At 41.4% G+C, this 18243-nt stretch overlaps 1 protein-coding gene across 1 annotated transcript in view; it reads left to right on the top strand.

The window, feature by feature from the left end:
* Positions 1-4765: 4765 nt before the first annotated feature.
* Positions 4766-18243, top strand: part of LOC121558457 (netrin-G1-like) — a gene marked incomplete at its 5' end in the record, with an annotated part of 15481 nt that continues 2003 nt past the window's right edge. Inside the window, 3 exons of the mRNA XM_045216941.1 lie at positions 4766-4944; positions 12965-12991; positions 14690-14734. Of these exons, the coding sequence (XP_045072876.1) occupies positions 4766-4944; positions 12965-12991; positions 14690-14734 (251 nt within the window). The remainder of the gene's footprint in view (positions 4945-12964; positions 12992-14689; positions 14735-18243) is intronic.

Consider the following 18243-nt stretch of genomic DNA (forward strand, 5'->3'; position numbering starts at 1 on the left):
ACTCTTATTTGTTGAGTCAGGGTGTGATTTTCCTTGTTGTGTTTGTTCATTGTTGTAAAATCTAGTATGTCTAGATCTATGTTGGCCAGTGTGGTTCCCAATCAGAGGCAGCTGTCGCTCGTTGTCTCTGATTGGGGACCATACTTAGGCAGCCTATTGGCACTAGTGGGTTGTGGGATCTTGTTCCAGTTAAGGTATGTTGTGTTGTGCTGCCTTGGACTTCACGTTTCGTTTTGTTTGTTATTTTGTCGTTGTGTTTAATATTTAATAAACATCTACGCATATCACGCTGCGCCTTGGTCCGTCCCGTCTGTAAACGATCGTGACAAATGGCAGAATATTAGTAGAGCGAATGATTTATTTCAGCTTTAATTTCTTTCATCACATTCCCAGTGGGTCAGAAGTTTACATACACTCAATTAGTATTTGGTAGCATTGCCTTTAAAATGTTTAACTTGGGTCAAACATTTCGGGTAGCCTTCCACAAGCTTCCCACAATAAGTGAATTTTGGCCCATTCCTCCTGACAGAGCTGGTGTAACTGAGTCAGGATTGTAGGCCTCCATGCTCGCACACGTTTTTTCAGTTCTGCCCACAAATGTTCTATAGGATTGAGGTCAGGGCTTTGTGATGGCCACTCCAATACCTTGACTTTGTTGGCCTTAAGCCATTTTGCGACAACTTTGGAAGTATGCTTGGGGTCATTGTCCATTTGGAAGACACATTTGCGACCAAGCTTTAACTTCCTGACTGTCTTGTGATGTTGCTTCAATATATCCACCAAATTGTCCTTCCTCATGATGCAATCTATTTTGTGAAGTGCACCAGTCCCTTCTGCAGCAAAGCACCCTCACAGCATGATGCTGCCACCCCCGCGCTTCACACTTGGGATGGTGTTCTTCGGCTTGCAAGCTACCACCTTTTTGCTCCAAACATAACGATGGGCATTATGGCCAAACAGTTTTATTTTTGTTTCATCAGACCAGAGGACATTTCTCTAAGAAGTACGAGCTTTGTCCCCATGTGCAGTTGCAAACCGTAGTCTGGCTTTTTTATGGCGGTTTTGGAGCAGTGGCTTCTTCCTTGCTGAGCGGCCTTTCAGGTCATGTCGATATAGGACTCGTTTTACTGTGGATATAGATACTTTTATACCTGTTTCCTCCAGCATCTTCACAAGGTCCTTTGCTGTTGTTCTGGGATTGATTTGCACTTTTCGCACCAGAGTACGTTCATCTCTAGGAGACAGAACGTGTCTCCTTCCAGAGCGGTATGACGGCTGCGTGGTCCCATGGTGTTTATACTTGTGTACTATTGTTTGTACAGATGAACATGGTACCTTCAGGCGTTTGGAAATTGCTCCCAAGGATGAACCAGACTTGTGGAGGTCTTCAAATTTTTTCTGAGGTCTTGGCTGATTTCTTTTATTTTTCCAATGATGTCAAGCAAAGAGGCATTGCGTTTGAAGGTAGGCCTTGAAATACATCCACAGGTACACCTCCAATTGAGTCAAATTATGTCAATTAGCCTATCAGAAGCTTCTAAAGCCATGACATCATTTTCTGGAATTTTCCAAGCTGTTTAAAGGCACAGTCAACTTAGTGTATGTAAACTTCTGACCCACTGGAATTGTGATACAGTGAATTATAAGTGAAATAATCTGTCTGTAAACAATTGTTAAAAAAATTATTTTATTCTGCCATGCATGATATGTGGTAGGCAATGTATTATATAAAGGCACAATCATTATTTTAATGAACACAACATTTTTGGGTCTGGGGGGCTTGTAATTATTATTATTATTATTATTATTATTATTATTATTATTATTATTATTATTATTATTATTATTATTCTCATGCTGTACCAGTGGAGGATGGGATGGCTCATAATAACGGCTGGAACGGAGCAAATGGAATTGCATCAAACACATTACCACGAGCCCATCCTCCCCAATTAAGGTGCCACCAACCTCCTGTGTACTGTATATAGGCCTATGCATAAGCTCTGACATGGGAATAGGTGTTTTGAATTATTCGTCACCTTTAGAAAGCGCTTTCCATTTCGTTGTGTTAGGCTTTGAAACACAACATCCACAACGACCATGTTTTCCACTCAGTTTCAACCTGCTGTTGAACTTCTTTTCTCCACATTGACCAATCACAGTGAGGTGAGTTTTAAAAGCACTATACTGTTTTTGATAAGTGTTTGAGGTGATTTTCGATTGATTTTGCATTAATGTCAGAGTGGTCAGAGGGACAATAGAGCCCTGAGTACCAGGCCATTAGCGACCTGATGGTCATTAACGAGTTGGGTGCTGCATGTCCACAGTGCATAAATGGAGATTACACGTGAATCAACGGTCATTTGGAATTTTACTGTGGTCATGACTCATGACTGCTGGTGTGGTGGTAATATGGTCATAATATATATCATAATATACTGATGGTATGGTGGTAATATGATCATAATATACTCTATATCATAATATACTGCTGGTGTGGTGGTAATATGGTCATAATATACTCTATATCATAATATACTGCTGGCGTGGTGGTAATATGATCATAATATACTCTATATCATAATATACTGCTGGCATGGTGGTAATATGATCATAATATACTCTATATCATAGTATACTGCTGGTGTGGTGGTAATATGATCATAATAAACTCTATATCATAATATACTGCTGGTGTGGTGGTAATATGATCATAATAAACTCTCTATCATAATATACTGCTGGCATGGTGGTAATATGATCATAATATACTCTATATCATAGTATACTGCTGGTGTGGTGGTAATATGATCATAATAAACTCTATATCATAATATACTGCTTGTGTGGTGGTAATATGATCATAATAAACTCTATATCATAATATACTGCTGGTATGGTGGTAATATGATCATAATATACTCTATATCATAATATACTGCTGGTGTGGTGGTAATATGGTCATAATATACTCTATATCATAATATACTGCTGGCGTGGTGGTAATATGATCATAATATACTCTATATCATAGTATACTGCTGGTGTGGTGGTAATATGATCATAATATACTCTATATCATAGTATACTGCTGGTGTGGTGGTAATATGATCATAATAAACTCTATATCATAATATACTGCTGGTGTGGTGGTAATATGGTCATAATATACTCTATATCATAATATACTGCTGGTGTGGTGGTAATATGATCATAATATACTCTATATCATAATATACTGCTGGTGTGGTGGTAATATGATCATAATATACTCTATATCATAATATACTGCTGGTGTGGTGGTAATATGGTCATAATATACTCTATATCATAATATACTGCTGGTGTGGTGGTAATATGATCATAATATACTCTATATCATAATATACTGCTGGTGTGGTGGTAATATGATCATAATGAACTCTATATCATAATATACTGCTGGTGTGGTGGTAATATGATCATAATAAACTCTATATCATAATATACTGCTGGTGTGGTGGTAATATGATCATAATATACTCTATATCATAATATACTGCTGGTGTGGTGGTAATATGATCATAATATATATCGTAATATACTGCTGGTATGGTGGTAATATGATCATAATATACTCTATATCATAATATACTGCTGGTGTGGTGGTAATATGATCATAATATACTCTATGTCATAATATACTGCTGGTGTGGTGGTAATATGATCATAATATACTCTATATCATAATATACTGCTGGCGTGGTGGTAATATGGTCATAATATACTCTATATCATAATATACTGCTGGTGTGGTGGTAATATGATCATAATCTATACATTATCTGGTAACCACAACAGCCTTATATGAGACCAACTATTTCCATTGTGACAACAAAGACAATTACACAAACAAATGACCAGAGTCCAGTGCCACTACAGTCTTAGAAAAAAAGGGTGCCAAAAGGGTTCTTCGGCTGTCCCCATAGGAGAACCCTTTTTGGTTCCAGGTAGAACCCTTTCGTGTTCAATTTAGAACCCTCTGTGGAAAGGGTCCTACGTGGAACCCAAAAGGGTTCTAACTGGATCCAAACATAGTTATCCAAAGGGTTCTCCTATGGGGACAGCCAAATAAATATTTTAGGTTCTAGCACCTTTCCCCCCCCCCCTAAGAGTGTATATAGTGAATAGGGTGCCATTTCGGATGCACACAGAGTTGCTTTTTTATTTTAGAGTCACTATCCTGTCCTTATTTGATGTGCTGTTCCCTCCACAGGAGGTTAGCCAAATGAGCTGTCGTTTTAAGAGCAGGATGATGGTGGCTTTTCTCTCTCTCTCTTCCCTCTTAGTCTGATCTAAGTCAAGTACCAGAGCACTAGGATACCCACTATTAAATAATAAAAGGGGCAAAATGTTCCACAGCAAGGGCAACAGTGAAATGTTGTGTAACCGAGGTGATTCGGTGAAACACACTGGCATGAAGAGTAACCTTGTCTTAGACATGAACGTTTGTGTTAGCTCCACAGTCACATTTTATTCAGGTGAACAAAATAGTTAATATTACTGTTCTCCAGTAGGAGGCACTGTAGTGCGGTTGGAAGGACCAACCCACAGCCTTTTGGTACAAATAATAACGTACTACATCCTCTGTGTTTACAATGTGTTTTCCTTCATCAGATGGAAGTGAAACCAACAGCTGTTTCCCCCTCTTGATTAAAAGTGTTTGTTATTGTAGAAGATCAGATCATTTGTGAAATAAATCTGATTTTGTGTTTTCCATCCTCAGGTGTAAATGTAACCTGCACTCCAACAGCTGTGTGTTTGACAAGGACAAGGGGAAGCTGGGGTGTGAGTGTGAACACAACACAACAGGTCCAGACTGCGGCCGCTGTAAGAGGCACTACAACGGACGACCCTGGAGCGTCGGGTCCTACCTGCCCATCCCCAAAGGAACTGCTAATATCTGTGAGTAGCCTTCCCCTCTTCAATAGAAATGACATGGTTGAATAATCCTGTACTTCATTGTAATGTTTTTTACCAGAAGGTCTTTGTTGTTATGTGGGTATTTGCAGTTTGACATTCAGATCCTAAAGAAGGGGGCTACTCATTATGCTGGGTAACACCCGGCTAACACCAGGGAGGCTAGCTGAGGGATAAGGTGCTATAGCCAGCCCAACACTGAGGGATAAGGTGCTATAGCCAGCCCAACACTGAGGGATAAGGTGCTATAGCCAGCCCAACACTGAGGGATAAGGTACTATAGCCAGCCCAACACTGAGGGATAAGGTGCTATAGCCAGCCCAACACTGAAGGATAAGGTACTACAGCCAGCCCAACACTGAGGGATAAGGTACTATAGCCAGCCCAACACTGAGGGATAAGGTGCTATAGCCATCCCAACACTGAGGGATAAGGTGCTATAACCAGCCCAACACTGAGGGATAAGGTGCTATAACCAGCCCAACACTGAGAGATAAGGTAATACAACCAGCCCAACTCTGGGCAGATGGTGGGAAGCCCTATGTTCTTCCTACTGAATCAAACATAGCTGGGAGTCTGTACGGCAGTACAGATGCTGGTGGGGTGCTATCGTTGTTTGATGGTGTTAGCGGTTAGCGGTGTGCTGTTGTCTTGCACATCAGGTAGCCTACACGCTCTCTTCACATTTGATGTGTTTGTAGAGGCTGCATGTGTTTGAGGCATTCATTCATTGAGATTGTGTGTGTCTGTGTGTGTGTCTGGGTGTGTTTGGGTGTGTTTGTGTGTGTGTGTGTGCATTCAGTGTGTGTGCATGTATGCAGCACATTTGTGTGTGCAGGTAGTTCCTTGCCTGTGTGTGTACTCTAAGAAGATATTGCTTGAGTTGCGCTCCTCCAGTTCTGAGACCAGCCTGCTAGCTCAACTCTCTCTGACTGACGGGGCGTTATTAAAAACAGCCAACATTCGGACGCATCTGCGCTGAACTGATGAAACCCCAAGACCCAGCCTCCATATCCTCCAATTTCAAAAGCAATATTACACACTGGTTTGGCAGAAACAAAGAATGCAATGAAGTTGCCTATGACAGACACCCTGACGGTATCACATAATAACGTAATGACATTATACTATTACTCCCCACGGATGTTGAATAGGCTCTTTTGTCTTTGAGTTATTTGTTATTCTCTCATAAGAGAAACCTGAGACTGTTGCTACGTCCCAAATGCCACCTTATTCTCTACTGGTAGTGCACTATGTATAGAGAATGAGGTGGCATTTGGGACGCGCATATATTGCCTACAACATGGGGCGTTCCATTCTTCCCCATGCAGCAAACGAACGCAACGGCTCACATCTCCTCGCTAGGATATTAAACACACACGGTCCTTCATATGAAGACAAATTTGCTGAAAGTGCAGAATTTAATTACGAGTCTAATAACGCTCATCTGTCAAGAAGTCCTCCTCTTTAATCACAATAGTAAGTCATATCCTAGGTAGTAACAGACAGGGGGGGGTAATACATATTTCATATTCATATGGATAGATGTATGTGACCCTCCTTGTAACACCTCAAAGACAGATGAGGCTCTCTGTTGCTAGGGGACCAGAGCTGTCACAATAGAAGGGCTGAAGTATGGACAAGGATAAATGTAGAGTATCATATATTTTAGATATAGACATGTAAGACATAGATGTCTGATGTTAGGACCATTATATATATCAACGTTAATGTTCCTTGAAACTGTGGTAATCTACTGCATTGCCAAACAAGGTGTGTGAAACTAGGTGTGAACATTGTCACACTTGCAGAGGCACATTTAAAAGTTATTGTGGCAAAGTGACCTTCATCAGTGCATACAAATCCTCCTAATGTTTCCCCCACATGCTGTGTTGCCATGACTGGAAGTTAGGTGGAGAGAACAACAGGTATACCTTGTGGAGAAATGTTGACACTTCACTTTGCAGAGAAGTGGTGAAGTCATCCTGTGGAACAAGGTAGAGTTGGAGGTTAGGAAGCATTGGAGCTGGATTCTGAAAGAACTCCAGAATGGGTTTGATAGAACTGATATATAACTCTAGAATGGGTTTGATAGAACTAATAAAACTGCTAGAATGGGTTTGATAAAACTGTAGAACTGTAGAATGGGTTTGATAGAAATGACAGAACTGTAAAATGGGTTTGATAAACTAATAGAACTGCAGAATGGGTTTGATAGAACTGATAGAACTGATAGAATGGGTTTGATAGAACTGATAGAACTGTAGAATGGGTTTGATATAACTAATAGAACTGTAGAATGGGTTTGCTACAACTGATATAACTTATAGAACTGTAGAATGGGTTTAAAAGAACTGATAGAACCGTAGAATGGTTTTGATAGAACTGATAGAACTGTAGAATGGGTTTGATACAACTGATAGAACTGTAAAATGGGTTTGACAGAACAGATAGAACTGTAGAATGGGGTTGAAAGAACTGATAGAAATCTAGAATGGGTTTGATAGAACTGATAGAACCGTAGAAAGGTTTTGATAGATGTTAAGACAGTGAGGGAAAAAAGTATTTGATCCCCTGCTGATTTTGTACATTTGCCCACTGACAAAGAAATGATCAGTCTAAAATGTTAATGGTAGGTTTATTTGAACAGTGAGAGACAGAATAACAACAAAAATCAAGAAAAATGTTATCAATTGATTTGCATTTTAATGAGGGAAATAAGTATTTGACCCCCTTTCAATCAGAAAGATTTCTGGCCCAGGGGTCTTTTATTTACATTTTAGTCATTTAGCAGCCGCTCTTATCCAGAGCGACTTACAGTTAGTGAGTGCATACATTATTTTTTATTTTTTTCATACTGGCCCCCATGGGAATCGAACCCACAACCTTGGCATTGCAAATGCCATGCTCTACCAACTGAGCTACATCCCTGCCGGCCATTCCCTCCCCTACCCTGGACGATGCTGGGCCAATTGTGCGCCGTCCCATGGGTCTCCCGGTTGCGGCCGGCTACGACAGAGCCTGGATTAGGAGCACACTCTTAAAGGGAGTGCTCCTAATCTCAGCTTGTTACCTGTATAAAATGCACTTGTCCACAGAAGCAATCAATCAATCATATTCCAAACATTCCACCATGGCCAAGACCAAAGAGCTCTCCAAGGATGTCAGGGACAAGATTGTAGACCTACACAATGCTGGAATGGGCTACAAGACCATCGCCAAGCAGCTTGGTGTGAAGGTGACAACAGTTGGTGCGATTATTCGCAAATGGAAGAAACACAAAATAACTGTCAATCTCCCTCGGCCTGGGGCTCCATGCAAGATCTCACCTCGTGGAGTTGCAATGATCATGAGAACGGTGAGAAATCAGCCCAGAACTACACGGGAGGATCTTGTCAATGATTTCAAGGCAGCTGGGACCATAGTCACCAAGAAAACAATTGGTAACACACTACGCCGTGAAGGACTGAAATCCTGCAGTGCCCGCAAGGTCCACCTGCTCAAGAAAGCACATATACAGGCCCGTCTGAAGTTTGCCAATGAACATCTGAGTGATTCAGACGAGAACTGGGTGAAAGTGTTGTGGTCAGATGAGACCAAAATCGGGCTCTTTGGCATCAACTCAACTCGCCGTGTTTGGAGGAGGAGGAATGCTGCCTATGACCCTAAGAACACCATCCCCACCGTCAAACATGGAGGTGGAAACATTATGCTTTGGGGGTGTTTTTCTGCTAAGGGGACAAGACTACTTCTCTGCATCAAAGGGACGATGGACGGGGCCATATACTGTCAAATCTTGGGTGAGAACCTCCTTCCCTCAGCCAGGGCATTGAAAATGGGTCATGGATGGGTATTCCAGCATGACAATGACCCAAAACTCACGGCCAAGGCAACAAAGGAGTGGCTTAAGAAGAAGCACATTAAGGTCCTGGACTGGCCTAGCCAGTCTCCCAACCTTAATTCCATAGAACATATGTGGAGGGAGCTGAAGGTTTGAGTTGACAAACGTCAGGCTCAAAACCTTAATGACTTGGAGAAGATCTGCAAAGAGGAGTGGAACAAAATCCCTCCTGAGATGTGTGCAAACCTGGTGGCCAACTACAAGAAATGTCTGAATCTGTGATTGCCAACAAGGGATTTTCCACCAAGTACTAAGTCATGTTTTGCAGAGGGGTCAAATACTTATTTCCCTCATTAAAATGCAAATCAATTCATAACATTTTTGACATGTGTTTTTCTGGATTTTGTTGTTGTTATTCTGTCACTCACTGTTCAAATAAACCTGCCATTAAAATGATAGACTGATCATGTCTTTGTCAGTGGGCAAACGTACAAAATCAGCAGGGGATCAAACTTTTTTCCCTCACTGTAACTGTAGAATGGGTTCGATGCAACTGATATAACTGATAGAATGGGTTTGACACAACTGATAGAGCTGATACATCTGAAGAATGAGTTTAATAGAACTGATAGAACTGTAGAATGGGTTTGATATAACTGATAGAACTGTAGAATGGGTTTGATAGAACTGATAGAACTGTAGAATGGGTTTAATAGAACTGATAGAACTGTAGAATGGGTTTAATAGAACTGATAGAACTGTAGAATGGGTTTGATATAACTGATAGAACTGTAGAATGGGTTTAATAGAACTGATAGAACTGTAGAATGGGTTTAATAGAACTGATAGAACTGTAGAATGGGTTTAATAGAACTGATAGAACTGTAGAATGGGTTTGATAGAACTGATAGAACTGTATAATGGGTTTAATAGAACTGATAGAACTGTAGAATGGCTTTGATAGAACTGATAGAACTGTAGAATGGGTTTAATAGAACTGATAGAACTGTAGAATGGGTTTGATAGAACTGATAGAACTGTAGAATGGGTTTGATAGAACTGATAGAACTGTAGAATGGGTTTGATAGAACTGATAGAACTGTAGAATGGGTTTGATAGAACTGATAGAACTGTAGAATGGGTTTGATAGAACTGATAGAACTGTAGAATGGGTTTGATAGAACTGATAGAACTGTAGAATGGGTTTGATAGAACTGATAGAACTGGAGAATGGGTTTGATAGAACTGATAGAACTGTAGAATGGGTTTGATAGAACTGATAGAACTGTAGAATGGGTTTGATAGAACTGATAGAACTGTAGAATGGGTTTGATAGAACTGATAGAACTGGAGAATGGGTTTGATAGAACTGATAGAACTGTAGAATGGGTTTGATAGAACTGATAGAACTGTAGAATGGGTTTGATAGAACTGATAGAACTGTAGAATGGGTTTGATAGAACTGATAGAACTGTAGAATGGGTTTAACAGAACTGATAGAACTGTAGAATGGGTTTGATAGAACTGATAGAACTGTAGAATGGGTTTAATAGAACTGATAGAACTGTAGAATGGGTTTGATAGAACTGATAGAACTGTAGAATGGGTTTAATAGAACTGATAGAACTGTAGAATGGGTTTGATAGAACTGATAGAATGGGTTTGATAGAACTGATAGAATGGGTTTGATAGAACTGATAGAATGGGTTTGATAGAACTGATAGAACTGTAGAATGGGTTTGATATAACTAATAAAACTATAGAATGGGTTTGATAGAACTGATAGAACTGTAGAATGGGTTTGATAGAACTGATAGAACTGTAGAATGGGTTTGATATAACTAATAGAACTATAGAATGGGTTTGATTGAACTAAAATAACTGTTTAATGGGTTTAATAGAACTGATACAACTGTAGAATGTGTTTTATAGAACTGATAGAACTGATAGAATGGGTTCGATAGAACTGACAGAAATCTAGAATTGGTTTGATAGAACTGATAGAACCTTAGAATGGGTTTGATAGAAATGATAGAACCATAGAATGGGTTCGGGTAAGAGCAACCTTTTCTATCCATCTTTTGTCAGGCCTGAAGAGCCCTTGGTAAAATTCAAGGTTTCATTCAAGGAGGTGAGTGCTTTTTTCAACAGGAAAGGATAAATAGCCTACTGAAGCCCACAGCCCACTCCAATGCATTACAGATCAAAACACAGCTGGAGTACACCTCTATCTCTCAATACTGGCCACATTTAATTGGATGTTTGAGTGATATAAAATAAAAGTGTACTATACTTGAAAAGTATGTGTGGTTTAGGTTAATTGTCCATCATTCGTGGGCTCTGCCTCCGCCTGTCAAGCAGCAAAAAGCACCCATTTGTCCATATATCGCTACTTAGAAATCATGTTTGTAAGCTAGCTAGAAACTTTTGGTAAGTTATGTACTTTTTTTGTCCAACCAACATAAAAAAGACTTTAATCACGATTGGTGCTGGAAATCAACTATGCAGACATTGATGAACGTAGGGATAGGGATAGTAGTAAGGATAGGGATAGTAGTAGGGATAGGGACAGTAGTAGGGATAGGGATAGTAGTAGGGATAGGGATATTAGTAGGGATAGGGACAGTAGTAGTGATAGGGACAGTAGTAGGGATAGTAGTAGGGATAGGGATAGTAGTAGGGATAGTAGTAGGGATAGGGATAGTAGTAGGGATAGGGACAGTAGTAGGGATAGTAGTAGGGATAAGGATAGTAGTAGGGATAGTAGTAGGGATAGTAGTAGGGATAGGGATAGTAGTAGGGATAGGGACAGTAGTAGTGATAGGGACAGTAGTAGGGATAGGGATAGTAGTAGGGATAGGGATAATAGTAGGGATAGTAGTTGGAACAGGGATAGTAGTAGTGATAGGGATAGTAGTAGGGATAGGGATAGTAGTAGGGATAGTAGTAGGGACAGAGATAGTAGTAGGGATAGTAGGGATAGTATTAGGGATAGTAGGGATAGTAGTAGGGACAGGGATAGTAGTAGGGATAGTAGGGATAGTATTAGGGATAGTAGGGATAGTAGTAGGGATAGTAGTAGTGATAGGGACAGTAGTAGGGATAGGGACAGTAGTAGTGATAGAGATAGTAGTAGGGCTACATTTTTACCAAACGTTAAAGCATTGTGTACGAAATCCTAGCTTAGAAATGCAAGATGAAATACATTTTTCTAACCCATTCCATAAGAACTCTTTTGGCAGAGTTTCGTTGGTTTATTTTGGCAGAAGACTGCACTTTCCTGTCTCTGATTCTGTTGACACTTTGCCATTTGAAAGCCATGATTATAGTCAGTCCTAGGCCCATCAACAAGGAAGACTTGGTGTTAGGCCCATCAACAAGGAAGACTTGGTGTTAGGCCCATCAACAAGGAAGACTTGGTGTTAGGCCCATCAACAAGGAAGACTTGGTGTTAGGCCCATCGGGAATGAGTACTTGGTGTTAGGCCCATCAACAAGGAAGACTTGGTGTTAGGCCCATTGGGAATGAGTACTTGGTGTTAGGCCCATCAACAAGGAAGACTTGGTGTTAGGCCCATCGGGAATGAGTACTTGGTGTTAGGCCCATCAACAAGGAAGACTTGGTGTTAGGCCCATCGGGAATGAGTACTTGGTGTTAGGCCCATCAACAAGGAAGACTTGTTGTTAGGCCCATCGGGAATGAGTTCTTGGTGTTTGGCCCATCGGGAATGAGTTCTTGGTGTTTGGCCCATGCAGTGTAGCGTCCCTGATTCACTGTCTCTGTCTGCTGTTAATCAGTGTGCACTGTGGAGTGGCAAAAGCTGGAAATAGTCTCTGAAAAGAGATGGACAATCTTATGATAAAGCCAATGGTTTGTGATTGATTAAAGCCAAACACGAAAGGAAGCTGTTGTAAGAGTTGCTCAAAAAAACCATTTCAATCTCTTCTTCAATCATTTTCCATCTTTTTGTTTTTGTAAATACATTTTTGGTATGTTTGTGAAAGAATCTCTGAAGATAAACGTTTTGTTTGCTTTCTATTCCCACTACAATATATTTTAAGGGGTAAAGATAAAAGCTGTGGACTTTCTTTGATCATCTCTCTTTTTCTCTTTGTCTCCTCCCTTCTCTCTTTCTCTCCTCCCTTCCACTCTTTTTCTCCAAAGGTGTCCATAGCAGTCATGGACCAGTGCGTAAGTAAATCAAAATGTAGCATGGACTAGATTCAATCAGCTCTGCCTGAAACCCGCGATAACGGACAACTGCATTGCAGTTTCATTGTTTTTATTTAGGTGATGTGTAGAGGTGTAATTGCATTGGAGCTGTCAAATCAGCAAACGGCTACCGGCGTTATGCCTACCGCGGTGATTTCCATTGGAGTCGCATTAGCAGTAATCCCATGTAGCCTTGTTGCAATGCTGGAACCCTGGAATGTGTGTTTTAATATACACCTCCATTAGGCTGATAGAAACCCTTTTTATTTAATATATTATTTCGTTGAATGATTTGAGGGTCTTTATGTCTGTTTTGCCTACACTGTATGTCTGTTTTGCCTACACTGTATGTCTGTTTTGCCTACACTGTGTGTTTGTTTTGCCTACACTGTATGTCTGTTTTGCCTACACTGTATGTCTGTTTTGCCTACACTGTATGTCTGTTTTGCCTACACTGTATGTCTGTTTTGCCTACACTGTATGTCTGTTTTGCCTACACTGTATGTCTGTTTTGCCTACACTGTATGTCTGTTTAGCCTACACTGTATGTCTGTTTAGCCTACACTGTATGTTTGTTTTGCCTACACTGTATGTCTGTTTAGCCTACACTGTATGTCTGTTTTGCCTACACTTTCTCCTTCTGGACTTCTTCCCCGAGTGGGACGGTGTGTCTTTGTGACCAATGACCACAGGAGCAGCCGCTCTATTGCAGTCCCGCCTCCCTCATGCCAAAACACCAGCCGCGCGGGTGGCTGCCATCGCGGGTTATCGCTTGATCTGATTGAATCTAGGCCTAAATTGGTCATTTTTCACCTCAGTCTTAAATCTTTCATGAAGACATCATATTTTGTCAACGCTCCGAGACGTTGATTCTAAGAATTATTGCTGTGTGGTTTTTTATCATGGGCCTCAGTGTTGCATCCCCAAACGGTGTAGGTTACACCTCGACGATGAACATCCTTTAGCTAGATCTGCTTTTTCAGCCGGTCAAAATGTCTTCTCACTCATGTTGCACGCAAGAAGTCATTAGTGCTTTGAGATCCAGCTCCCTAAAGTACACACCATTACCTATGTGACTCATACAGACGTAGGATCTTAATTTGATCACCATGTTGCAGGAGAACCTTCCTGCAATGCAGGACATTTAACATTTGTAGTGTATTTGAAATTTCAAACTTGATTTTCCGTTATGAAAAATGTATCAACCCCTACAAAAATGTCCATTAATTATAATCCACATAATGATTCACATTTCCTGTTGCTTCAGGATTATTTTCCTGCTGTAACAAACTGGCTCAAATTAATATCCTACATCTGTAGATGGTATCACAATGGAAAATGACTCTAGAGTCTGGAGTATTTTGATGGAGATTACACACGCTGCTACTCAAGTGTCCCTGACTCTCTATACAAGTCATGCATGTACAGGCAGCATCGTTAGAGCCTAATTTAAACCTTGCGCTAACACACGTCCTGTTTCCGGATAAAGTCCACATTCTGATTCTGCCCACATTTTTAGACAGGTGTAGACGATTCAAAGACGCATTGTAAGAGCAGGGAGAAGGACGCATGTTAGCGGCAGGTATAAACATCTATGTGCATTCAATTAATCCAGCATGAACTATCTGATAGCATGAGGTAACTGTTACTTATATAACCTCTCCCATCTTTACACAGATCGAGCTAATGCTTCATCTCTGGGTGTTGCAAACCGTAATCAAGGTAGGCTAAAATTGATGTTGATTTGATTCTTACTAAACAAAAAATTCAAGAATTGATATTGGCATGCTGTCCCTTACACACTGTGAACTTTAACTCTCTCTCACACACACGCACTCACACACACACACACAGTTACACACACTCCAGCCGTTCTAATCCAGACCTCTGATGAGTCCACATTCCCAGACATCCAATGATCACCTTCACCTCCCCACCGCTCTCTCTCCCTCTATCTATCTATCTGTCTCTGTCTGTCTGTCTGTCTGTCTGTCTGTCTGTCTGTCTGTCTGTCTGTCTGTCTGTCTGTCTGTCTGTCTGTCTGTCTGTCTGTCTGTCTGTCTGTCTGTCTGTCACTCCCACTCTCACTTTCAATTAAATGAAATTCAACAAATGCTTTATTGGCATGAATGGGTGGTTGCCACTGTTCCCAAAGCAATGTACAGTGAGGGAAAAAAGTATTTGATCCCCTGCTGATTTTGTACGTTTGCCCACTGACAAAGACATGATCAGTCCATAATTTTAATGGTAGGTTTATTTGAACAGTGAGAGACAGAATAACAACAAATAAATCTGATGCAGAACACACGCAGACCGACAAATGCTGCTGAAGTAAGAAGTTTCTTAGGACTTTAGGATACTGTGGCAATTTCATCCCTAATCTGGCAACCACATCCAAACCGTTGAGAAGACTCACTAAAAGCATCATGCAAATGGACATGGGGAGATGACCAAGAATCATCATTCAACACGCTGAAGAACTCACTGGCCAGTTCACATAACCTTGTCTTACTTCAATCAAGATGCAGAGACACACGTGATTGTGGATGCTAGTCCAGTGGGGCTAGGGGCTATCTTGAGTCAGAAGCAAAAAGATGGTTCACACAGGCCAGTGTACTACGCTAGCCGTGCTCTCACAGATGTAGATTGACGCTATTCTCAGACTGAAAGAGAGGCACTCGCCATAGTCTGGGCGTACGAGAAGTTTCATGTGTTTCTCTATGGCAAAAACGTTGTAATGGTAACTGACCATAAGCCATTAGAGACAATTTATTATCCAAAATCCAAACCACCAGCGAGGATCGAGATGGGAACTGAGAATGCAGATTCAAGGTTGTTTACAAGCCTGGGCCTCAGAATGCAGCCGACTCACTGTCACGGTTGACTCCGAACCCTCCGGCGTCTCCACATCTACGGGGACGACCACATCTACTACGTAGCCAAACACGCAGTGCCGTGTGCATTCACCCCCCCGAGAGAGAGCTGGAAGAAATGTCAGCCAAGGACCCAGTTCTAGCTGCTCTACGAACAAGCATCAGACAGGGTGACGTGCGACATACCGACGTGTTGAAGAAGAACTCTCTACGGTTGGACAGATAGTTCTACGAGGCATGCCACGAGCAGCTCAGAAACAGACGTCGATGTTAACACACAAAGGGCATCAGGCGATAGTAAAAACAACAACAGAGATTGCGCACATTGATAAAGAGGTTGAACTGCTTGTGAAGTCCGTGTCCAGCGTGTCAAGTCAACGATCCCCACCCACAGTCTAGAACAGAGATACCAGCTGAACCCATGGCAGATCCTAGCCATTGACATGTTCGGGCCTTTTTCCAACGGGAGAACACCTCCTCGTAAACAACAACAGACTACTACTCAAAATGGGTTGATGTGAGTATCCTAAAACCGCGTCACAACTGCCAATATAATCACAAGCCTGAGGGAGACGTTCGCAGTCCCATGGGTATCCTGAGTCCGTTGTGACGGATAATGGAGCTCGTCTCACCGCAAGTGATTGGACATTGCCACATTACTCCATACTGGCCTCATGGCGAAGTTAAAAGACAGAATAGGATGCTCGTCAAAGCAATCCACTGCCCAATCAGAACAGGACGCTCGTCAAAGCAATCCACTGCCCAATCAGAAAAGGACGCTCGTCAAAGCAATCCATTGCCCAATCAGAACAGGACGCTCGTCAAAGCAATCCACTGCCCAATCAGAACAGGACGTTCGTCAAAGCAATCCACTGCCCAATCAGAACAGGACGCTCGTCAAAGCAATCCACTGCCCAATCAGAACAGGATGTTCGTCAAAGCAATCCCCTGCCCAATCAGAACAGGACGCTCGTCAAAGCAATCTGCACTGCCCAATCAGAACAGGACGCTCGTCAAAGCAATCCACTGCTCAATCAGAATGGAAGGATGGAGTACAGAACTCCAGACGTTTCTCATGGCCTACAGGAGTACGCCACACTCAGTCACAGACCGCAGTCCAGCTGAACTGTTGTTCAACCGCCAAATCTAGAACCAAACTGCCAGAGCTGTCAGCCGACATGCAGCCAGGAGCTGAACCACAAGACAACGCTGTTCGGCTTGCTGATGCTGAAAGGAAGGAGAAGGGCGACAGATCTAGGAGAGCGTCTGAAAGCACAACGTCTGAGAAGATGAGGGATGCAGTGTATTAGCGACACCTAGTGGAATAAAGTACAGGTCAATGATTCCCGTGAGTCTGAATCAAGTCAATGCATTACACCTACTGCTTGCAAAATATATATTTTTTCAAACTATAAAAATAATGTTGCTTTGCAGTACAAGGATTGTCCTGAATTGCTTCGCCTTGCTTTTCTGGTCGGCTGGCAAGTTTCACCATCCAATTATTTCAGATCTACAAGTTCCACCATGGGGTGATACGTTGGCACATGAGAATGATTAGAATATGACAAATATTAGTCAATTATTGCATTCTATCCCATACTGGCTTTCACAGGCTATCTATAAAAGATCAATAATATGCCATTTAGCAGACGCTGTTATCCAAAGCAACTTACAGTCATGCGTGCATAAATTTTTTTTGTGTATGGGTGGTCCCGGGGATCGAACCCACTACCTTGGCGTTACAAGAGCCGTGCTCTACCAGCTGAGCTACAGAGGACCACACCTGAGACATGAAACAGATAGGTGGCAGGGCATACAAGTCTGTCACCAATTTATTAATGTGCAATTTGCCTAAATGGGTAATGGAAACACTTCAACCACGACATTTTCATTCAACACTAGGTTTTTGCGGAAAAAAATAAATAAAAGAAATGTTTAGGTGTGACGTCTTTACATCCAGGTGTTTTTATTGACACACGACACAGGCATCTATGTGTTGCATCTATTTTCTATGTGAACTTTCTAAATGTCGATAAAAAAATCACTGGACGTTAATGGAAACATAGCTACTGTGTAGGCTGATACCCCAATTCAATCCATAGGTTAGGCTGTGCCGTGCATATAAGTATGTCCCCAGTGCAATTCTGAATTTAAATACATCCACAGTGCAATTTCAACAGATCTTTTAATTTTTTTTGGGTCAAATTAACTAATAGTATTTTCTTGAATTCATATAGCAACATTCCAACCTTGTTTAGCATTGTCTAGTCCAATTGATGTATGATTCCACTATTTTTATCAGCTTGCTTCAGATTCAATGGGGGGGACTTTTACTTTGAAGGCAAACCACAGATTCCA

This window comes from Coregonus clupeaformis, unplaced genomic scaffold (genome assembly GCF_020615455.1).
Source record: "Coregonus clupeaformis isolate EN_2021a unplaced genomic scaffold, ASM2061545v1 scaf0867, whole genome shotgun sequence".
Classification (NCBI taxonomy): Eukaryota; Metazoa; Chordata; class Actinopteri; order Salmoniformes; family Salmonidae; genus Coregonus; species Coregonus clupeaformis.